General features: G+C 51.5%; 2 protein-coding genes and 1 long non-coding RNA gene across 6 annotated transcripts in view; 2 read left to right on the forward strand and 1 right to left on the reverse strand.

The window, feature by feature from the left end:
• TTC21A (tetratricopeptide repeat domain 21A) overlaps positions 1–4,654 on the forward strand; it is a 40,604-nt gene extending 35,950 nt beyond the window's left edge. For all 3 annotated transcript variants that reach the window (XR_015150934.1, XR_015150937.1, XR_015150935.1), the window contains one exon: positions 3,802–4,654. The gene's annotated coding sequence lies outside the window, so the exon portion shown is untranslated. The remainder of the gene's footprint in view (positions 1–3,801) is intronic.
• CSRNP1 (cysteine and serine rich nuclear protein 1) lies at positions 1,677–15,149 on the reverse strand. The gene is made up of 5 exons (XM_086365989.1): positions 15,005–15,149; positions 8,362–8,609; positions 4,739–4,998; positions 3,939–4,253; positions 1,677–3,842 (listed from the first exon to the last, which is right to left on the reverse strand). The coding sequence occupies exons 2-5, from the start codon at positions 8,570–8,572 to the stop codon at positions 2,862–2,864; spliced, it is 1,767 nt and encodes a 588-aa protein (XP_086222115.1). The 5' UTR covers positions 8,573–8,609; positions 15,005–15,149; the 3' UTR covers positions 1,677–2,861.
• Positions 15,150–15,392: 243 nt separating this feature from the next.
• On the forward strand, positions 15,393–21,327 carry LOC147348056 (uncharacterized). 2 transcript variants are annotated; one of them, XR_015150952.1, is made up of 3 exons: positions 15,393–17,557; positions 17,804–17,891; positions 20,034–21,327. It is a non-coding gene; the product is annotated as an uncharacterized LOC147348056 (long non-coding RNA). The 2 variants fall into 2 exon arrangements; XR_015150951.1 differs by lacking the exon at positions 20,034–21,327 and having other exon boundaries at positions 17,804–18,268.
• The last annotated feature ends 2,578 nt before the right edge of the window (positions 21,328–23,905 follow it).

The following is a 23,905-nucleotide window of genomic DNA, read 5'->3' on the forward strand; positions in this document are numbered from 1 at the left end:
TCCCTCATGACTTCGAGCCTTGTTTTTATAACATACTGATGATCACGTGCATGGCCTTTTGGTATGAGTCAATGATCTGGAACATCTTCCCCAGGTTACCACCATCATTCCTATGGGAAGCCAGCTGCCTTTATTATGATCTGTTTTACAAGCTAGTTTCTAGGGGTGGATTATGTTGAGAGGTACCCCTGTGGCCCTAGCTGGGGAGTGGGCGGCTTAGTCCAACCATGGGCTGTGGCCATGGGATAGGAACCTGCAGGAGCTTCGAACCAGAGTATTGGAGCTGTGGGGAGCTGCCACCCAGACCCCCAGGCTGGCCCAAGCACAGCCTCAGCACCCTTGGAGAGACCCAGGTTTTGGATCACGCACACTGGAGCAATCACAAGCGTGTCGGGCTTCCAGGGTACACAAGGCAATGTAATGAACTAGGGTACTCCACCCTGAGATGCCTCAGACCTGGCTGTCCCTGCCTAAGCTGGTTCTGGGGACAGGCGGCCCCACTGCAGGCCAGACTCCAAACCATGAGTTCTGTAATGGCCACTCCACTGACGATAGGACTGCGTGACCATGTCCACACATCCTGAGGCAAGAGATACATACCTAGAGGGTCACAGAACTGGCAGAAGAGAATAAAACCTACAGAAGGAGAGGTAGACACTTGAAAACAGAATGGAAAGTCACAGATATGCACCAGAGGCCTGCAAGTTCAGGCGCTCCCGTGAGTGCCGGTTTATGTATGAACTGAACAAGCTTGTGAGGTGAGTAACGTTATTATTTAGACAGTTTGGGAGACATCCAGGCACACAGACAGGAAGTAATTTGCATAAGTCACCTCACTAGTTAGTGTAACAGCAGGGTTTCAAACCCCGGCATTCAGGGTCCATACTCTTAACTGTAAACCATAGAGAGGAAATAGGGGGAGCCCAACACAGGCCAGAGGCAGAGGATGAGAGCAAGAAAAAGGAAACCAGGTCAGGCCTCTTGGGTGCCCCCTCCCAGCGCTTATGTTGTTGTTCAGTCCGTAAGTCGTGTCCACCTCTCTGTGGCCCCATGGACTGCAGCACGCCAGGCTCCTCTGTCCAGCACTTGTATAAATCATCATTATTCCTAGAGCTGAGGTCAGCCTTGCTCCTCCAGCCCCCAGACTGGGGCTCCTTGGGGCAGGGCGCAGCCTGCTCGTCTGGCCTTTGGCCCAGGCTCCCAGGGACAGGTCAGACAGGTCTGGCTGGTGCAGATGAACGTTTTGCAGCTTCCGGTGCTCAAGCCCCTGGGGACCTCTGCCACTCAGTCCTACACAGGGCCTGCGCCGGCCACATCCCACTGCCCGCCCTCACCTCGAGGGGATGACTTCACCCTCAGGGCCTGGGCACAGCCCGGTGTGGGTGTGTCTGTCCCAAGCAGACAGCCCGGTCCCAAAAGACTGCTCTGCTGCTGCTCCCCACCACCACCCAGGTGACCCCTCAGACGGGTTCATCTGCCTGGCCAGCCTCTTCTAGCTGGCTTTCCGTCTCTGAGTTGACTGGCTGGCCTGGAAAGAGGGCCTGTGTCCCCCATATCTATCCCCGATGCAGCCTCCATGTCCATACTGCCCTGCAGGGCCTGTCTCCCCCTCCCTCTCCCACCTCACCACCTCCTGTGTACCTGTGCTCCAAGCTCCACAAATGCAGACCACGCTGTTAAAAATAGAGCCTCTTTATTGGTACCTATAAGCTCAGGTACAAGGTGTTCCCACAAGCTCGCAGGCTGGCAAGGCCTGCTGGGCAGGAGGGCAGGCCCAGAGCCTGGGCTTCTTGGCACAGACACAGAGGAAAAATGAATAAATTATAGTTCTAATACTCAGAGACAATACAGAAATTATGATACAAAATCCAACATCAGCAAACAAAGGGCAGGAAAGCCATAAGGAGCCCCCTTCGCCCCTGGCCAACTGGCCTTAGGGTGCGGGCAGGTGGACCAGGCTGGGGTGCAGTGCCCGGAAAGCCCTGAGTGGTCCAGGGCCTACTGTGGGCCCTGAGGCAGCCCCTTAACCCTCTCTGGGCCTCCTGCTTCCCCCTCCTACATTTACAGCCTTGGAATAAAAGCTGCGGCCTTTGCGGGGGTAGAGGGAGAGATGGGCAGAGGACAGGAAGGAGCGGGGATGTGTGGAGCAGAAGACGGTTTTGGTCACGGTTGGTCAGCCCGGCCCAGCCCCGCCCAGCCCCTGCCCCTACTCGCTCAGCCATCCAGAGCAGGGCTGCTGCACGTTAGACGGAGGGTGGAAACCCATGCCTGGTCTACACCGAAGCCCCAGCAAGGGCAGGGTTGCAGGACTATCAGGCAAAGGGACTTTGCAGGTGGCGGAGAGGGTCCTGTGTCCCACCCCCGACACCAGCATTGCTCGCCAGCCACCTAGTCTCCAAATAAATTATGGGAAATAAATTATAGTCTTCACAGTCCAGAGGATCCAGTCACCCATGAGTCTAGGGCTCAGGGTGGCAGAAGAAACCATAAGAGGTGGCTGATGTCAGCCTCAGGTGGCTGTCTTCGGGCTTAGGAACATCATACAAGATGGACAAGGAGTCTGCAAAGCTCTAGGGAAGCCACACTTCTTCTCACTCCTGGCATGTGCCATGGATGTAGAAGAGAAGGTGTGGGCATAGGGGGGCCGGGCAACGGAAAGGGGAAGCGCCCCCCTCTCCCCACTTCAGCATAGAAAGTTACAAAAATAAATAAATCAATCCAGAGTGTTGCATGAAAATTAGTAGGAGTGCCCACATGGGAGCCAGCCAACGGGGGACCATTACATACAGACCTTGGGGAGCCCCCAAATTACAACAAAGCAGCAACAGGGTTCTTGGGGCCAGGAAAAGGCACCCTAACCCTCACACAGGCACAGGTTCCACCAGCGACGCCGGGGTGGTGTCCTCAAACAACTGGCCATCCACAAAGGGAGCCAGGGCCTCGGCAGCGGGCTCAGTCAAGCCCATGATGGACTCCAGGAAGCAAGTGCTGGTATCCGCAGGGGGAGAGAAGGCAGGCAAGGTGAAGTGGGGCACCTCGAGGTGGTCCAGGCTATCAGACACCTTCCGGGAGGTGTAGTGGGGCCCCAGACTATAGTCTGGCAGGGCCTGGAGCAGCTCGAAGGAGTCGCAGGAGGACAAGCTGAGGTCCACTGAGCTGCTCTGGCCGGCGTCCGTGCTGGCTGGCACCAAGGGGCCAGGGAAGCTGCCCTCGCCCAAGCCTTCAAGGCCGCTATTGAGGAAGCAGCTGGCATCCAGGTTGGCATTTTCATCCAGGATGCCTGACGTGAGGCTGGAACTGGAATAGCTGTGGGTCCAGCTGGCCAGGCCAGTGAGGTCACCAGTACCAAAGATGTCAGCTGGGTGGAAGCAGCTGAGATTGTCCAGGCCGCCCACACCCCCATCCTCCTCCTCTTCCTCGTGTCCACCTAGTTCAGAGTCACTGAAGCTCAGGATACGAGCCAGGCCATCATCATCCACGCCAGGCTGGAAGCCAGGGCCGGGCAGGGCCAGGCGGGCAGGGCCATCCAGGGCCTCGCTGGTGCCTGAGGCTGTGGATGAATCGGTCATGTCGCTGCTGCAGCTGTTGTCTCCCAGTTCGCTGCTCACAGGGGGCTTGGCTAGGGGGAACGCAGAGGCCAAGACCTGCTCGCCGGGGCTGGGAGTGCCACCCTGGGCTGGGGCCTCCAGCTCCCCAAGGCTCTCGGCCCCCTGCTCCAGCTGCAGGCGGGTGAGTGTGTGAATGAAATGGGTCTGAACTCGAGCCTGATTAAATTCCACACGGCCCTTCGGATTCTCACAGCCCTCCCTGCAGCAACCACAGGGGAACGCTGTGTGATCCATCTGTAAAGCAAAACAGAGGTTCCAGTGAAGATCCGGTGGAGCCCGGAGAAGTCCCCGACCCAGGCTTGCCTTCCCAGCCCCGCCGAGCCCCAGTACCTGGCACTTGATGCCCGCCAGGCTGCAGCTGCAGGTCTCGGGATCACAGACTCTGTCGCAGCGACAGCCACAGTCCTCCCGGGACTGGCGCAGGGCCTGCAGCTCTCGCTTCTCCTCTCGGTCGATCCTCCGCACACCAGAGGCCCGCAGCAGAGCCCGTCGCTTCCGGGCCGGGAAGGGCTGGAGGAAGGTCATTTCCTCCAGCCGGCCGCCTGCCACGGCCAGCGCCAAGTCCTCCTCCACAGAGGCGTCATCGATGGCGTCCACAGTGAGCGGCAGGCCGGCCTCCGTCTTGGGCACCCCAGTCTCCGAGAGCTGTGTCCAGGGAATGAGGAGGGACGTGAGAGGCTGACATGACCCCAGAGCTTCGGTCACTTAATAAATGCCCCCGAGTATTTATTCTGGGCTGGGCATTGTGGATGCCGTAGTGAATGGGACAGCCAAGAACACGCCCTCAGGGCATTCAGAAAGACGGTTCCTATTTGCCTTATTCCCCACTTCATGGACAAACCCCTTCCCCGAGACACACAGATACACTGATGCCCCTATGGCCCATCTACTCCCCATCCCCAGTAAGGTCAGGCAGATTGAGGTACCACGCCCACTGGCCCTGCAATAGGAGCCCTTCTATACCCATCTGCCTAGAGAAAATCTGCAGCAGACTCTCATCAAATCAGTCAGCCCCATGGGCCTCCCAAATACAGAAGAAGCAATATGGCAACCACCATGACCCTTATCCCCCCCAAGGCTAGGACTTTAGAGCAGCCCGAGGGCGAAGGCCACGGAGAGGGTCTCCCCACCTTCCATCTCAGTGCCTCCAGCTTCTCCTCCTTCAAGCGTAGGCGCAGCTTCTCTTGCCGTGCCCGGGCTTGCTCCTGGGTAAACTCAGCCAGGGAGAAGCGGCGGCAGGCACTGTGGCGGGAGGCCATACCCAGGGTGCAGCCGCCACGGCTGGGCACGCTGGTGAAGCCCTGGCACCGCGGGAAGTAGAAGACGGTGATGCCATCAAAGGCTACTCGGCCTCGGCGCTTCCGGGGAGCCCGCTTCAGAATGGACAGGGCTAGAAGACAGGCAGGGGAGGGGCAGACGTTAGTTCTCCATGAAGCAGGGCCTAACCCCCGGGAAGTGATGCTGAACCATCTCTGCTCACAACCCTCCCACCCCACCCAGAAGAGAAATGGATCTGAGTTTAGGCCAGCCTGGCTGACACTGGTGCTGGTGAGAGTCCAACATCACCCTGTGTCGACACTGGCTCATTGTTATTTAGGAGTCCAAATGAGAGCATGTGTTAAGATTAAACGTCTTTCCCGTCTTTAGAAGCCATTTACAGGTCCCCTTCGTTGTTTTCTAAAGTTCTTTTCTTGGGGGTGTGGGGGTTGCTGTGCTGCAAGGCATGCAGGATCTTAGTCCCAGACAGGGACTGAACGTGTGCCCCTGCAGTGGGAGCTCAGTTTTTACCACTGGACCACCACCGAAGTCCCTCTATAGTTCTTAAAGTACTGATTTGTAGGAGCTTTGTATATATGTTAGACATTAATCACCGTGAACTGTGAACTTCCTGATGTTCAAGCTGGTTTTAGAAAAGGCAGAGGAACCAGAGATCAAATTGCCAACATCCGCTGGATCATGGAAAAAGCAAGAGAGTTCCAGAAAAACATCTATTTCTGCTTTATTGACTATGCCAAAGCCTTTGACTGTGTGGATCACAATAAACTATGGGAAATTCTGAAAGAGATGGGAATACCAGACCACCTGATCTGCCTCTTGAGAAATCTGTATGCAGGTCAGGAAGCAACAGTTAGAACTGGACATGGAACAACAGACTGGTTCCAAATAGGAAAAGGAGTACGTCAAGGCTGTATATTGTCACCCTACTTATTTAACTCATATGCAGAGTACATCATGAGAAACACTGGACTGGAAGAAGCATAAGCTGGAATCAAGATTGCTGGGAGAAATATCAATAACCTCAGATATGCAGATGACACCACCCTTATGGCAGAAAGTGAAGAGGAACTAAAAAGCCTCTTGATGAAAGTGAAAGAAGAGAGTGAAAAAGTTGGCTTAAAGCTCAACATTCAAGAAAACGAAGATCATGGCATCCGGTCCCATCACTTCATGGGAAATAGACGGGGAAACAGTGTCAGACTTTATTTTTCTGGGCTCCAAAATCACTGCAGATGGTGACTGCAGCCATGAAATTAAAAGACGCTTACTCCTTGGAAGGAAAGTTATGACCAATCTAGATAGCATATTCAAAAGCAGAGACATTACTTTGCCAACAAAGGTCCGTCTAGTCATGCTATGGTTTTTCCTGTGGTCATGTATGGATGTTAAGAGTTGGACTGTGAAGAAGGCTGAGCGCCGAAGAATTGATGCTTTTGAACTGTGGTGTTGGAGAAGACTCTTGAGAGTCCCTTGGACTGCAAGGAGATCCAAGCAGTCCATTCTGAAGGAGATCAGCCCTGGGATTTCTTTGGAAGGAATGATGCTAAAGCTGAAACTCCAGTACTTCGGCCACCTCATACGAAGAGTTGACTCACTGGAAAAGACTCTGATGCTGGGAGGGATTGTGGGCAGGAGGAGAAGGGGATGGCAGAGGATGAGATGGCTGGATGGCATCACTGACTCGGACGTGAGTCTGAGTGAACTCCGGGAGTTGGTGATGGACAGGGAGGCCTGGCGTGCTGCGATTCATGTGGTCGCAAAGAGTCAGACAGGACTGAGCGACTGAACTGAACTGAACTGAACCAGTCTAACCTATCTGTACAAATATTTTAGTTATTTTTGCTTGTGGGGTTTTACAAAATAATTTCTATGGTTTATGAAATCAAAAGTATATTAAGCTTTTCCCTTATCACTTCTGCATTTTGCAACAAGCTCAGAAAGGTCTACTACTGTTTATAAGTTATTAAGTATGTCAGTTAGTAAGCAATGTATTGGCATATTCGATACATATATTTGTATACTACTGATTTTATTAGTTTGAACCATAAGAAGTTACCATCAAACCTTGGCGATGCTATATATTTAGACTTAAATATTAATTTTGTACCCAGCTATCTGAGGGAATTTCCTCCTAATAGGTTTTCTATATACCTGTTCTTGAATTTATCATGTAGTCGACCACCTGCAAATCATGGCCTTTTGCCTGTTCTAATCTAGTGTATTTAATTCTCATTTTCTTTACTAACTGAATTGGCTAGCACTTCCTGAATGATGTTAACAAACGGTGGTGACAGACAGTGCCCCCAGCTGGTTCCTGACTTAGTGGGGCTGTTTCCATTGTTTCCTCGTCAATCCTAATACATGGTTTTGGGTTGAAACATGTATTTTTTATCATTTAGGGCAGAATTTACTTATTCTTATCATACTAAGGGTTTTTTCTAGAAGGAATATTGTTGTTGTAGTTGTTGTTCAGTCACTAAGCCGTGTCCAGCTCTTTGCGACTCCATGGACTGCAATACGCCAAGCTTCCCTGTCCTTCTCTATCTCCTGGAGTTTGCTCAAATTCATGTCCACTGACTCAGTGATGCTATCTAACCATCTCATCCTCTGCTATCCTCTTCTCCTTTTGCCAGAAGGAATATTACATGTTATCAAACAGCAGCTCTCATATTTTTCCTCCTCTGACACAGTCATTTGGTAAATTTATATGATTAGATTTTACAGTATTAAAGCATCCTTGTATTTCTACAGTAAACCCATAGTACTTGAGTCAGTTAATGTACTATTAGACTGTATCTGCTAAAAACTATACTTTTTCACGTATAGTGTACAGCTCTGCATATAGTCCATAAATAGACATATCTGTGGTGTTCAGACATCACGGTGGGGTCATCAGAGAAGAAATGTCTCCATGTGCTCCTTGGTGTTGAGGGGGTGCAATAATGACAAATAAGGTGGAGAAACACTCTAGGGCCTCTTTGTCAGTTTGAAATCAGAATCATGTAAACTTAAAAAACAAACTGGGGAAAAAACCTTCTCACTGCATTCAAGCAAAGCCAAACAGCATTTTGCCAGGTGAGGGACCGGCCTGACAGGCCCCGCAGCACAGAAGCATGGGGTGTGGGACTTGGGCAGGGCAGCTGCTAGAGGACAGGGAGCCAGTTGGGAGAAACGAAACTGGAACTGAGGGGCAGAGCTGGGCGGGAAGGCCCTGGGGCCACCAAGGAGCCCTGCCCTGAACGTGATGACTCCAAGCTGGAGAGTCCCAAGGTCAAAGGTGAATGCCGCTGGAGCCGGCATTCCCGAGTGACCTCTGTAGGACAGGAAGTGGATGAGCTGGGGAGCAGGCAGGGAAGCTGAAGCCGGGGGGCACACAACCTCCAGAGGCCGGGACGACTTCATCAGGGCCGCCCCCAATTTCATCTTGAGGAAGGAGAGAGGGGTGCGATGGGGTACCCAGGGCAGAGAGACTCACGAGTGAAACTTCGGGGGCCACAGAAGTCACGGTCAGGCAAGGGCAGCTGATCCCAAGGGCTCTCCTCATCCGAGTCCCAGGCCGGGGAAACCGAGGAGCTGGGGGAGCAGGAAGGGGAGTGGTGGCCCGAGGAGGACAAGGAGGAGGACGAGCAGAGCGAGGACGAGTCCTCATCCAGCTGGTCAAACTTCCGCTTCAGCAGCCCGGTCATGGTGGCAAGGGTGCTCTGGGGCCTGGGCACAGCCAGCCTGGAATGAGAACGGGAGAGCTCTAGGTGCAGGCCTGAGGGCAGGAGGTGGGCACCCAGGCCCAGTCATCGCCTCTCCCACCACCCCCCCCAAGGATGCCCAGGACTCCAGGAGGCTGCCTTGCACTGGATGGAGCCCTGAGGTTCAAACCCTCACCCTGGCGCTTGCAGACTTGCACCAACGAAGTTTTCCCCTTTACTACCTACTGTAACCCACCTACGCACACACACACACCAGACCAACAGATGGGCCGACAGACCTCAGCCTGGCCTCGCTCATTCCCCCGCAGGAATCCCGGGGGCTGACTCACTGGCTGGGTGATTCACACGGCTGCATCTGTGTGCCTTTGTGTGTGTGAGGCCGGGTGCATGCCGACAGCCTGCACAGCCCTTGTACAGTGGCTGCTTCCCCCTCCTCCCTCCCAGCACACCCACAGACACGCCGCCCTGCACACACTGGTGACAGGCCCTCACTCAGGGCCAGGCCGACCAGGGCACTCCAGGGAACAGGCTGGCTTGGACACCACCCCTGATTTCCAACACACAACTTTCCTGTGATGGAGCTGCTCAGACTTTCCCTTAGAAACCCCCGCCCACAGGAGAAGTCCCCTACCTCCAGGCCTGACTGTGGGACCAGAGCCACCTGGGCTTCGTGGCTCTTTAATATCTCCTGTTTGATCTTCAAAATTCACCTTCTTCTTGCCTTCCACTCCAATTTCTAACCCTGTTTGAATTAACTTTCAAAGGAAAGTATACTCTGCCCTTAAAAAACAAAAACCCTCTTGGAGTGCAACTGACCGGCCACGCTGAGGTTCCATGCTCCTCCTGTCTGCAGTCGGGTGACCTGGAGCACCCCAGGACACACCGCTGGCTGTGTCTCCCCTTTAAGGGTCTCAGCCCTCCTCAGTAGAGCAACCAGAGATTCTCACAGCCTGGCTGGCCTCACGTGAGGGAAGGGGACTTGGGGTTTCTCCTGACAGCCTCTCCCACTGTTTGAGAATCCCCAAAGGACTTGGTCCTTAGGGCTGAGCCCAGATACCCAGTGAGCACTCAGGGCTGGGCCCCAGGAGGCCACCAGGAGGAAGGGGAAACGGCAGCGCAGAGGCCCCAGTGCTGGGAGCCCCTCCCCCACCGCAGCACAGGAAACGACAGCGAACAGGAAAAGCCAACCAGAAGGCTGGCAATCTCCCCTGCTCAGGTGTCCTTTCGAAACACCCCTTGGCCTAGCCTCCCACGAAGTCCCTGGATCCCAGACTTAGGCAGTGTGCTGTCAAACCAACTTACTGGGTAAAATTCATCCCAGGGACAGCCTCTCCTCACAGGCACCAGAGCAGCAAGAGAAGCTCCGCGACTTGCCAACCCAAGCTCCGCGACTTGCCAACCCTCCAACAATGCTGAGCCCAGGGGAAGAGGACGCACAGGTGTTTCCGGGGGCTTCTCAGCAGATAGTTTCTCAGGCCTGGCACCCCCCCACCTCTCCCAGGGTCAAACCACAAACAAAAACAACCCAGCTCTCAGCTGACCTGAAGACTCTCCCAGGAGATGGGGGAACTCATGGCCCAGAGGTAGATGCATGTGTGCACGCGCGCACGCACGCACGCACGCGCACACACACACACACACGCATGCTAGCGCACGCGCAGAACCCAGAGGCACCCAGACACAGAAACACACACGACAAACCACACCCAAGGATCTTGTCCTTACCACAATCCCACTGTGAGATCCCATCTCTTCCCCAACTCCAGATGCTGCCTAAAGGGTGCTGAATGTCTTCCTAGTCACACACCTAAGCCAAAGACTCCCTCAAACCAAATGCTCACTTGGTCTCTGCCTGGCCACCCCTTAGAAACATAAAATTCTGCAGGCCCCATATCGAACCCCTTGTCTCTGTTCCCCACCTCCCCATGCCATCTGTTCCTCTTCCTGTGTTCCCTATCTTAGTAACAGCACTGCCACCCACCCAGTTACTCAAGCCAGAAACCTGCAGTCATCCTCAACTCCTTCCTGTCGCCCTCCATCCACATCCAGTCACCCAGTCCTGTAAGTACACATTAGCTCATTCAATCCACACAAGGCCAGGCACCGACATGGCAGGTATCACAGAGGCTGCCCAGCAGAGTGTGAAGAGAACCTCGGCTCCAGAACCATACTGCTCACATTTGAACCCTGGAGTGGCTATCAGTTGGCTGGGTGATGTTGGGCAAGTTCCTTAACTTCTCTGGGTTTTCAATTTGTCTTACAACCGAATAGGGTTGGGACGTTTACGTGAATCAATCCATGTCAGGTTCTTAGAACAGTGGTAAATGCTTGCTGAATGTGTCATTCTACACCGAGGGGGGAAAAAAAAAAAACGAGCTCCTGGATACACACGACACAGATGGTTCTCACTGATAGCATGGTGAGTGACAGAAGCCAGAAACAAGATTACATGTGAATGAAGTTGAAGAAAAGGCAAACCCAATCGGTGATGATACAAGTCAGAATCGTGATTACCCAGGGGGTGGAAAAGGGCATGTACTGGAGACAGTCATGAGGGAATTTTCCCAGGGCCGGGAGGGGGTAGTAGTGTCTGGAAGTGTTCTGTGTTGTCTGGGTGGCGGTTCCACTAAAACATCTCACTGCACACCTAAGATTCATCTACTGTGTGCATTTTACACACGTCACCTTCAATTCTGAAAGTCTGTTACCCTTACGTCTCTGTCCCACTGATACTGTCCCCGTCTCCTGCCCTCTCCTTGCAGCCACTCTTTACCCTGGAGCTAGAATGATCTTATTAAACCAAGTGTCTGCCCACCATCTCCATGCAGAGAATCATTCCCTAAGGGGCGCCCCCTTAGGATCAAGTCCGCAATTCCAAGAGGCTGAAGTATGCCTAGCCCCCAGACTCATGCAAGACTCTTCCCAACCCCCTCACTTTATACTCCAGCTGAACTTGCAGTTGCCCTAACAGGCATGACCTTCTCACTCCTGGCCTTTGCACAAGTTGGAACCCAGCCTCAATCCCCTTAAGAAGTCATCTCCCAGAGGGCCTCCCTGACACCCTTCCTCCTCCCCACTACATGCCTCTCTGGGCCTCCGTGAACCATGGGATTCCCCCATCAAGGCCCTTATGGCTCCTTCCCGTGACCACCTCACTGCTCATCTCCCTCGTGCAGGGCTGAAGGCCTCTCTGCTAGTCGGCACTGTGCCTGTGCCTGGAATAGTCTGGCACAGAGAAGGCTCCTGAGGACCATCGGAGGTAGGCAGGCTGGCACTGCAGTATACACAGAGGGACGATTTAGGCACATGAGGTTTCTGGGGTCCACTGGTCAGTGTGCCCTCCTCCTGCTCGGGTCACAGTTAGTTGGGGCAGGGGTGAGGGCGGACATGCCCATCCCCCAGCCTGCGGGTTTGAGCAAGAATAGCACCCAGGAGGGGGTAGCTCCGAGGGCAGGAAAAGGAAGCTCCTGCTGCCAGCAAGTGCCAACACAGGCATCTCAGGAGGTTCCCCAATAGTAAACAAGTAGAAAGAGTGTTAGGGAAGCCCGTTCAAGCCAGACACCGTGGCTCTGTCTCAGGGATGTCTATAGAACGGGAGCTTAAGGGGAGAGGGTTGTAAACTCCAGGGACGCAGACGGGGACACTGGGGAGCCATAGCCATGACGCACCTCCTAGTGAGGAGCACCTAGCAAAATCTGCAGACCTGGAAATGGGGACTCACGTCCTCCCTGACCCGGGGTGGCGGTGAGGAGGAGCCCCTGGATCTTGTGCTCGGGCGCCCCACCTGAGAATCCAAAGGCTGAGAGAGACAGAGGCAGATGAGACCAAAAGACTCAGCCAGAGACAAGGAGAGGCCAAGTCAGAAAAGGAATGAAAGATAGTGGAAGAGTCCAAGAAAAGTGTCAGACAGTGAGTCAGAGGGTGGGGGAGGGGCCCTCCACAGCTACCCAGGAATCAAGATCCCTACCGACCGTGGCACTGTTCCCAGGGTGAGCACAGCCCCCTCCGAGGGTCCTGGAGGAAGGAAAAGCAATTCCCAGGAGCTGGCCCAGACAGAAATACCACACCCCCAAGGAGCCCCGGAGACAGACCCTGAATCAAAGAGAACCAGGCTTCTTCCGGGATCTGCCTGGGCCCTGAGAATCAGGCCCTCCCTGCCGTCACCACTCACAGGAGCTGACAGTCCAGGACTGGGGGGTGGGGGGTGGGGGCGGTGCCTCCCTCCCTCCTCGCCACAATTATCTACACACTCAGGCCACACTGTGTGAACTGAGGGAAGGCCACCTCACCCTGGATACCAAGCAAACAAAGGCTGTTTAAGGGGCGGGAATCCCCAGGCTTCTGAAAAGTCACACCAACTCCTCTTCGACCTCAGCAGTCCCAATGCTCCAGTCCCAAGTCAGAGCTGGTATTGGAAAAGGGGCACCTTCAGCTGCCTCCACCCTCTGTCAGGAATCTGAAGAATGTGTCTTTTAACCTCAGAGCCCCAGGCCTTGGCCAGCTCTCCCCAATACTTGGGGTCACATGACCCCAGGCCCCCAGGAAGTACTTCCTGGGAGAAGGGGAGGACACCTTTGAGCACCTCACACCCCCATGGGTATTGGCTAGAAGAACAGCCACGGCAGCCCAGAGAGGGCAAGCAGAAGGCCCGTACATCCCCACCCCTCCCAACCCATCCCCCAGGGGGAGGGGACAGTTCCTCAGCCTTGGCCTCCAGGGCCTGGCACTGGGGAGGCAGCGCCAAATGTTTGCTGGCTACACGAGGCAACTGCTCCTGCAGAAGGGGAATTGCACCTGACAGAGACTGCATCCTCCACCTAAGCAAGGCCCCCTTCACTGCCATTCATCCATTCATTCTTTCAACAAATATTTATTGAGTGCCTATGACATACCAAGCACTGTGTCATGCGCTGGGAATACAGGGAGCAAGACACAGACAATACTGCCCTCCTGGAAGCTTTGAGTTTACTAGGGAATAGAAAAATGAGTTATGAATCCTGTTGAGTGCTGGAATGGAGGCCAGGAAGGGGTACAGCTCGGAGTGAAAACAGGTCTCTCGGAGGAAAAGGTAGGATGGAGTAAAAGTTCCAGAGAGAGGGGGGCATAGGAACCCTGAGGGACTTGAGGAGCAAGAGGCAAAGAGATGGAGGGGAAGGGGCTACCTGGGAGGGGACTTTGGGAGCCAGGGCTGACAGGGCAGACTTTAGCCTAAGGGCACAGGAAGCCACTGAAGGGTTGAAGTAGGGAGTGACAATAGCAGATTTGCATTTTAAAAAGATGGCTCAGCACGGGACAGGAGTGGGTGGGACAGGAGGGGGTGGATAGGAGGGGGTGGGACAGGAGGGGGTGGGACAGGAGGGGGTGGACAGGAGGGGGTGTGACGGGTTGGACGGAGCTGCCAGAGGTGGGTTAGAGATGACAAGCCAAAGGCTTAGGAGAAAGGGGAAGGGAACCTGGTGACTTCTGGAGGTGGGGACAAAAAGGGCAGTGATGTTGAGGATTTGGGGTAAGGGATGAGTTCTGCTTGAGAGGGCTGTGAGACATCTGAGTGGAGGTGTCGGGTGGGCAGGGGAGCCAGGGAAGGACCCTCTGTGTCAGGAGTGTGGGCTGTGTGTGTGACGCGCTGGGGAGCCGGAGTGACTAAGTGTGTGACGGCTGCCGTGGTGTGGGCATCTCAACAGTGTCCTGCCATTGGAAGGGGCCCCGGGGAGGGGAAACTGAGGACCGGGAGGAAGCAGGTGCTGGGGAGGGAGACTTGAGTGGGAGAAGCCTACGTGTGCCCGAGGGTGCCCGCGGCTAGCTGCGCCCGTGACTCACAGCGGTGGCCTCTGCGTGTGACGGTGACTGACGAACAGGTGAGCGTACGACACAATCCCTCCTCCTCCCCCTCCCCGCCTGCCGGGGTCCGTGACTCACGGAGCCTCATTCCTCGATCATCCCTCCAACTCCCTCCCTGACGGGCGCCGGGCACTCGCCGCAGCCCTGGCACCCGCCCCCGGGGGGAGCCCGAGGAGGAAGGCGACAAATGTCACCTGCTCCGGCCACGCGAGGAACTTCTGAAAAGTTCTCAGGCAACTGGGTCAAAAGGGAACTCACCCGCGGACGCGCGCCCGCCGCCACCCCGCCACCCGCGCGCAACCCCGGCTCGGCCGCCACCCGCCCGGCGGTCGGGGCGCCGGGACCTCCTGGGGTCCCGGCGACGGGGCGGGGGGAGGGCAGCAGAAAACCTGCGACTGTCGTCTCCCGGGCTCCGGACTCCGGCCGCGGCGCGCCGTCCGGGACCGGGCTGTCCCCGCGCCGGTGCCCTCTCAAAGTGGCGAGGGAGAAACGTCAGGGGCTGGGGGCAGTGCCCTCCATGCGGGACGCCCCCTCCCCAAAGTCCTGTCCCACCGGCCCGGAGCCCCCGGTACTGACCTGAGGTCCGGACGCTGGGCAAGGGCAACTCCGCGACCCACGTCCCGGTCGGGAACGCCCCCTGCGCCGCGACCCCGCGCTCGCTCGCTCTCTCGCTAGCTCCCTCGGAGGGCAGCACTCGGCCCAGCTGCCCCTCGCTCTGCGCGTCCGGCAGCGGCGGCGGCGGCGGGAGACTGGCTGAGCCCGGCCCCGCCCGCCGCTCCGCCCTCCTCGTCAGTGGAAAACTCCGGGACTCACGGCGCTGACGCACGCCGGGCCTCCCGCCCGCCGCCCCGCCCCGCCCCTCCCCGCCCCTCCCCGCCCCTCCCCGCCCCTCCCCGCCCCGCCTCAGAGGCCCCGCCCCTCCCCGCTCCAGCCCGAGCCGGCGCAGCGGTCGCCTGCCTCCCTGCGGACTCTGACCCTGAGCCGGCGCCGCGGACGCTCTCGGCCCCCAGCCCCCTCCGCTGCCCTCCTCCCGGCCCTCTCCGGCGAAGGTTCCGAGAGTCGCCGACGCTCCCCGCCGGCGGAGCAGGATCGGGAAGGTCCATACCTTTCCCTACGGCCCCCGTTTACAGATCGGTAGACTGAGGCCCAGAATGGCGCGCAGCGTCTGTCAGGCCACCGGGCGGTGGCATAGCCCAGGGCCCTTACACGCCTTGACCCCAACCTCGCCCGAGGCAGTTGACTGTAATCCCGTCAAAAGTTCCTTCCTCACCCTCCTTCCTACCACCTCCCCCTACCCCCGCTCCCCGCAGATCCGCCTGAAAAGTATAATCTGGAGAAGAACCAGAGGTGGGTGAGGTGGGTGAGCAGGTCATCCTTGGTCCTGACCTTCACCTCTGCTCAGGAGCCAGAGACTCTGCAGAAGCCCTGAGCTAGGGGTTTCTGGAACCAGCCTACACTATCCCCACCGCTACCAGATCCCTTTCTTGGAAAAAAAAAAAACAACTCTAGTTTCTTCTGAGCCAGACCCTGGCCACTTAAAATGGCCCACTGCCTGCTCTGCTCCCGCCAAGGCCTTTCCTGACTTGGGGCCAACTCTCGCAGTATTACTGCACCGGGGAAAGTGTGTGCATGCCCGAGCAGCAAGTTCTGGGCCAGAAGGCCACCCGCTGTGGTCAGCCCCTACCCACCACGCGTGCCCTGAGCGTCTCTCCCCTCGCATCTTTGCTGCAGGTGTTGTTCTAGCCTGGAACGCCTTCCGGCCCTCTTGCTGCTTACCAGAATCCCATCTCCTTTAATGTCTCTCAGCTCGAACTGCCTCCTCCAGGGAGCCTTCTGTGGGAGCCTGACCCTCCCCCTCCCAGTCCGGCTCCCGCTGCATTCTGGGTTCTTCTCTGACTGTCCTAGATGAATGTTGTCTGGGACTAGCCCAGCCCTCAGGATTCCTTTCTACCTAACTGCAGGTGGGGGTGACCTGTGCTGGCTGCCTGGCATCTGAGGTAGAGATGATGGTAGGACCCCTGTAGCCACAGATGTGAATATAGAGGGGGTCAGGAAGGGTCTGCCTGCCCTTTACCTTGCCAAGAAAGAATGGAGTTTGGGGGAGGCTGGGGTCCCTGTCCTTCTCGGATGCCTAAATGTGCCTACCTGGGGGGCTTGCAGGGAGAAATGTCTGGATGGCTGGAGCCCACCCTCCATTGACTTCCCAGCGCCTTCTGGATGAAGTCTTAACTCCGCGGGGCCTACAAAGCTGGAATAAGCAGGCCTTTGCCCCACCTTTGCAGCCTCACCTCTTTCTCTTCAAACTCCCACCCCCCACTCCCTTCCCTGCGCCTCCATTTTCATGTCTTTGACGTGTGTCAGTCTGTCTTTTTATTTGTAACATCGGTACAACCACACAGTAGTTTTAATTTACACACGCGGTGTTCTGTTCTATACCTTCTTAAGTTTGTTCTGCCCTTACCTCTGCACTCCCAACCCACGCCCTTGATAACCGCACTCCAGCCCTGATTGCCAGCAGTCAGTTCTTGGGGTGTGTCCTGATCATCCTGATTTAAACTTCCAAAGATGCTAATCTCCAGCCTGGTTTGCACCCACTTAGATATATGGCTTCTTTATGCATTTCCATGTGAGTTGTCTGTGAGCATTGAGAGGGCAGGGACCATACCTGACTATCCTTTCTGCTTGTGCTCCTTAAGAACAAAAAAGGTATTGAATAGATTGTCTATGGGGTAAATGTCTATCAAGAGCCGGGGCTCAAGGAGAGGTCAAGGCTGGAAGTGGGGAGTCTCGGTGTGGCTGAGACAGCCCTGGAAGGAGTTGAAAAGCTACAGAGCTGAGTGTCCTTTGCTGGAGGTGACTCAGCCCTTAGGGCTACTAGGCGTGTGGCCACCCACCCACTCCCACCCCCTTCAAATATTTAGCTGCACTGTCTCCTATGTCTGCTAGGTTGTAGACCTTGCTGGTCCCAAGGAATCGTTTCTTCCAGGAGTTCTCCTTTCTTGTGTGTGTCTGTCTCTCTCTCTCTCTCCCAAGTCTTCCAGTTTGTAAAGTGGGGGCATTAGACCTGAGAACGCCATCACCTTCAACATTCCTTGAGTTAATTTCTAGAAGATGCTGCCTGCTGATCAGGTAACTGGGCAGGGTTGAGCCCTAGAGTTAATGAGGGTCTCTGGCTATCTCAGTTTGCATCTGCTGAGCTGTTTATGAGGGAAACCAGATAGAACAGAGACCAGGGCAGGGGGTTGGCAAGGGCTGGAGTCAGGGCTTAGAGCAGGGAGCCCAATGGTCGATAGGATTTGGGAGGCAGGAAGAGAAGGGAAAAATAAGGGAAAATATAGAATAAAAAGAATCAAATAAGTGATGTGTTTTCCCTAGAAAAGCATCTCCCTGTCCTGGGATGGGCTCACCAGATGTTCCCCAGATGTTTGCTGATGATGAGAAACATCTTCCTCTGGGATCACAAGTAAGTTCTTCCTGTTGGTAGGGAAATGAAGGGTCTGTTCCAAGGCAAGGAGGGTGGGGTCTGGAGCAGCATCCATTTGTGACTATGGCACATGCATAGGCAGAAACATACCCACACATCCTCAGTGAATTTCTGAATACTTAGGGGAGTCCCACAAGTTTCTCAAACATTCAGCATCCACAGACCACCCAATTTTAGGTAAATAAAAAACCTCATCTTAAATAATATTTTTTAAAATAAAAAATTGATTCATTTCCATCAGAAAGATGAAGATTAAAAGGATAATATTTGGGGGCACTCCCTGTCCCCCTTCTGATGTCTATGTTAGAAGCTTTCTGTGTCCTTTTTCACTGTAATAAAACTTCTGCCACACAAAAGCTCTGCATGATCAAGCCTTGTCCCTGATCTTGAAGCTAAATCTTCTTTGGAGACCACGGATCCAACATCATTCACCATAAGCTATGAACAGCTTTGATAAGTCTTAATAATATTATGAAAGTGTGAGTCGCTCAAAAAAAAAAAAAAAAGAATTTTTTTTAAAAGTATCAAATGTGGGAAGATTGAGATTTCACCAGATTTGCCATACCTCACTGGTGTGACAGTGAATTGATACAATCAGTTTGGAAAATAATTTGGCAATACCTACTAAGACTAAATTATATGATCTTGTAATTCTACTGTTCCATATATTCCCAAGAGAAAAAAGCACTTCTGTCCACTGAAAGACACAAGAGTGTTACAGCAGCTTTATCCATAACAGCTTGAAATTAGAAACAACACAAATGTCCAGTAGGTGAGTAGAAACAATTACAATTTCTCATACAATGAAATAGTACACAGCAATGAATCAAACAATGGCCTCATATAATGATAGGGATGAATCTTAAAAACAGTATGTCAAGTAAAAGAAACCAAGCACAAAGAAGAATAACTATGATGCCGTTTATTTATGGGAAGTTAAGAACCAGGCAGAATGAAAGCACAGAGGTAGATAACATTACCTTCAGGAGTAACAGGCTAAAGGTGTGACTCCCAGGCCAGCAGCCACCAGCATCACCTGAGAACTTGTTAAGAATGCAGATTCCTGGGTCCTCCCCAGACCCACTGCATCAGAAACTTGGGCAGCGGGAACCCAGCAACCTAAGTTCTAACTAGCCCTCCACTGATTCTGATGAGACCCACTGAGCTAAGGTTGTAGAAAGTGAAACCCAAGTAAAGGGGACTGTCTTCAAGCACATTTCTCCAACATTCTTGTTTATTTAAACAGGAAGACTTTTTAGTTTAGATCTGTGGATTGAAAATCTGAGCAGTTGAGTTCTGGGTCAAAGGGTTTTAACAGATGCTGCCAAATCGCCCTCCCCAAAGTTGCACCAATTTTACTCTCAACCAATAGTATTTGAGCATGCCTGTTTCCCAACACCCTCCCTGGCACTGAGTGTTATCAAACTTATTGATCTCTGCCAATCTGATGAGAGAAACCAAGAAGAGATCTTACTGTTTTAATTGCATTGCTCTAATTATGAGTGAAATTGAGGTTCTTATAAGCCATTTGTGTTTCCCTCTAAATCACGGTTTTCTATTCTTTACTTGTATTGTTGTTTTATGTCTTTGAGGATTAGGGAAAGAAGCCCTTCTGTCTGTCACACATGTGGCCCTTAATCCTGGTTTGCTTTTTAACTGGGTTGACAGTGTATTTTATCATACAGAAGTTTTACATTTTTATGTAGTCGCATTTCTTAAACATTTACTTTAGGCATCCTGGTGTTTGTGTATTACATTCCCTTGTCATAATATTACAGATAAATTCACCCATTTTTTTTTTCTAGAGTTTTATGATCTTATTTTACATTTATACATCATTTATCTTTTTGGAATCTACTTTAAGGAACTGTATAGGGTTTCCATTTTCTTTTTTTCCCCTAATTGATAAATTTTCCTACTACCTTTTTCTTTTACTATAAATGTCACCTTAAACAGAAATTGAATTCTCATATGTTCCGGAATCAGTTTCTGGTTCTCTACTCTGGTCCACTGGGTTGTCTGTTTCATCTTTGGGTACCAAATTGCTTTACAAATTATAATTTCAGAATGTGTTTTATCATGTGATAGATGTAACCCCATCGTATTACATTTCTTTTTCAGGGCTTTCCAGGCTCCTTATTTAATTCCTCATTTGAGTTTCATATCATTTTTGGACAAGCTCGCCCCTAAAAAAAGTCCTGTATTTTAGTTAGAATCACATTGAATTGATACAGTAATTGAACATTGATGTTTTTATAACATTGGGTTTTGCTATTCAAAAGCTCAGTTTAATGTTCCCTGCATAATATTCATAAAGGCCCTTATATGTCTTTTAAATATTGTTCTGAATATTTTTTGATTGCCGTTGTAACTGCAATTTCTATTTTCTGATAAGTTGTATTTTTTTTATGTATGTAAAGAAAGGCTACTGAGTTTTGTATATTAACCTTTGTAAACTGCTATCATCCTAAATTCTCTTGTCTGTAACAGTAGTACATTTTTCAGTCACATCATCTGTATGTAATTTAGCTATTCGGTTATGGTTTTGTTATTTTTTTGTTTGGCCACATCGTGTGACTTGTGGGAGCTTACCTCCCTGAGGAATTGAACCCAGGTGCAGCAGTGAAAGCATGGAGTCCTAACCACTGGACCACCAGGGAATTCCCAAGGTTTTGTTTGTTTTAAGCAGGAATTAATATGGGACATTTTTCAAATGCCTTTTTTGGCACATATTGAGATGTTATGCAGTTTTCCTTTGATGTATTTTTTTTCATAATAGTGGTTAACACTTAATAGCCAGTTGTTTTTATTATTTTCATAATTTTATTTATTTTTGGCTATGCTGCGTCTTTGTTGCTACACAGGCTTTTCTCGAGTTGCAGGAAGTGGGGACTACTCTTTAGTTGTGGTGTGTGGGCTTCTCACTGTGGCGGCTTCTCCTTTTGCTGAGCGTGGGCTCTAGGGCACTCAGGCTTCGGTAGCTGTGGCTCCCTGGGCTCTAGTGCACAGGCTCAGTAATTGTGGTGCATGGGCTCAGTTGCTCTGCGGCATGTGAGGTCTTCCCAGATTAGGGTCTGAACCTGTGTCTCCTGCATTGGCAGGTGGATTCTTTACCAGTGAGCCACCAGGGAAGCCCATTCTTTGATCTGTTAATATGGTCAATTTTATTACAGAGTCCCTAATATTGAACCACCTGCACTACTAGAATGAACTTACTTGGATACAATGGATGATTCTTTGAAGATATTGTTAATTTATATTTGGTAGTATTTTATCTGAGATTTTTGTACCTCATGTTCTATCATATTTAATTACTAGTTACTATTCAGATTCCCCACATTTCTCTTTATCTTTTGTTTCTTACTAGGTCATGAGCTGATGAAGTCGATTAAAATGTACTTGTGTCTTATCCAAATTTGTTTGCATTTGCTGTATGTATTTTGTTATTCTCAACTCATATCCTATTCTTGATTTTGAAGCTATGCTATTTGGTGTCTAGAGATTTCCAAAAACTAGATTTCTAATGTCTCTCATGTTTAACTTCCTTTTCTCTCATTTAACAATTTTGTTTTGAATCTGACCTTGGCTGATGGTAACTGTTCCTCTGGAGGAAGAAATGGCAACCCACTCCAGTATTCTTGCCTGGGAAGTCCCATGGACAGAGGAGTCAGGCAGGTTGCAGTCCATGGGGCTGCAAAGAGTCCTGAGTCCTGAGCACGACTGAGCCACTGAGCACACGTGCGTGATGGTCATGCTGTAGTCTCAGCTCAGTATTTTCTTGTATACCTTGGTTTATATTTTAACTTTTCTGAGTTACTTTGGTAAAGATGTCTCTCTTCTATAGAATGCTGTTTTATGATCTGACGAGAGAATCTTTTTTTTTAAAGGATGGGTTTATCCTTATTTACATTTCTTGATATAACATGTATCATTCATGCTTACTTATGTTATCTTCTGCTGTGTTTCTTATTTTAATGCTTCCTCTGTTTTCTATGTTTTACATGTGTATTTTTTTTTTGTTTTCTTTGATGTGTGTGTGTGTGTGTGTAAGCACACGTGTTTGTATTTTGGTCTGATGATTTGAAGGTTTATAGTCTGTTTTTAATTTTTCCACTGCTTGCCTTTATATTGATTTATTTCTCTGCCAAGAGAAGACCTTCAAATGTAGGGAAAGAGTCATATTCTCAAAGGGCTGAGCTTTGCCACCATACTTCTGTCTTCGAATTCTTGATATCCCCAGAAACAAACAAAAAACAACAAAATTCTTAATATTCTCAACATGAAAAATGGTTATAGTCTCGCCCTGAAGCCAAAGGTTCAGGATAATCAAGATCTGAATGTGCCACTGAGATACTTCTTGAGTGAGCCAGCCACCTACAGCAAAGAGCTATCGGCACCACAAAGGGATGCTGTATCTCATCTCTTATTTCAAAACCTCATGTGAATATCTTACCCTCAACAGCCAGCATACTTAGTTCAACAGTGTCTTTTACTTTCTGTCCATGTCTCCGCAGTCTTCTGAAAAGGCATAGTTGGAGAGGCATGAATGGAGGGCATTGACTCTTCTTGCTATTTGCTTCTGCACATATCGAGATCAGGAGCCAGATTGTTGCCTGACAGCTGGTCTTTGTGAATACAGTCGTGTGTGGTTGGTGTTCAGATGCAAGTTGTGTGTGTGTTTTCTTTTAAATCTCATCAGTTAGCGTACCAAGAGATAATGGCACACTCAAAACAGTATCATTTTAGGAAAGCTTATTTACAAAGGGACTACTTACAAACATATGGGTGTAGGAGCACCCCAAGGGATGGTACAGTAACCTGGATGAGCAGCAGCAGAGCTGTTACTACAAATAGGCCTGAAGGTGGGGTCCAGGAGGTTACTATAAGGGAGAGAACTGGATAGGCTGGCTGCCTTGGGAAGACCAGTGGCCCCCACTAGAGGATACATCCAACCCACAGAGACTCACAGGCAGGAAACCAAAGGACTAAATGCCTTGATCTCTTTCTCTTCCCTCTCCTTTCTCTGCTGGGCCTCACCATGGCTGAACCCAACTGGAAGCCAGTAGCTCAGTCATTTAATCTTGCAAAGAAATTCAGTGAGAAGTAGAACAAAAAGTCAGCAGGTACATTTCCCTCCTGTGTTTTTGGAAAATATGTGGCAAGCCTGACACATTAGTATTGCACCCAATAGGAATGCTTTCAATGATCAATAATCTAGTACCATTTACTTGTGTATTGTAATGGGAAGGTTGGAAGGTGGAGAAGGCAATGGCACCCCACTCCAGTGCTCTTGCCTGGAAAATCCCATGGGGGGAGGAGCCTGGTGGGCTGCAGTCCACGGGGTTGCTAAGAGTCAGACACAACTGAGCGACTTCACTTTCACTTTTCACTTTCATGCATTGAAGAAGGAAATGGCAACCCACTCCAGTGTTCTTGCCTGGAGAATCCCAGGGACGGGGGAGCCTGGTGGGCTGCCGTCTGTGGGGTCGCACAGAGTCGGACATGACTAAAGCGACTTAGCAGCAGTAGCAGCAGCAGCCACTGACATAATGTCAGTACTGGTGTCTCTAGAATTCTCTCAGATTTTACCTTCTGCTGGTTGCTTCATATCTGCAAGACAGCTGCCCAAGCATCATGACCATGGTTAAGTTAGGAAGAAGGGGGAAGGCAGGGGATACCAGCATGTATATCCATTTTCTAAAAAAACAAAACCAAAACTTTTTATAGAAATACCCTCAGCAGACTTGTCATCATATTTCATCGACTAGAACTGGATCTCATGTAACAAACAACAAGGGAGACTGGGAGAGTGGAAAATGGGCTGGTCATGATTGATTTAGACCACTTGTAATTAATTGCCTGAGACTGGAGACCTTGGTGCATGGATCAAAATCAGGAATCTGTTATTAGGAAAGAAGGGATGGAATACATTTCTGGATCAACAATGAACAAAGCTTGCCACAAGTGGTTTGTATTCAACAATAAAGCCCTTT

The sequence above is a fragment of the Bos grunniens genome, chromosome 22 (genome assembly GCF_055505025.1).
Source record: "Bos grunniens cultivar Pamir isolate PY7600 chromosome 22, Bosgru_T2T1.0, whole genome shotgun sequence".
Taxonomy (NCBI): Eukaryota; Metazoa; Chordata; class Mammalia; order Artiodactyla; family Bovidae; genus Bos; species Bos grunniens.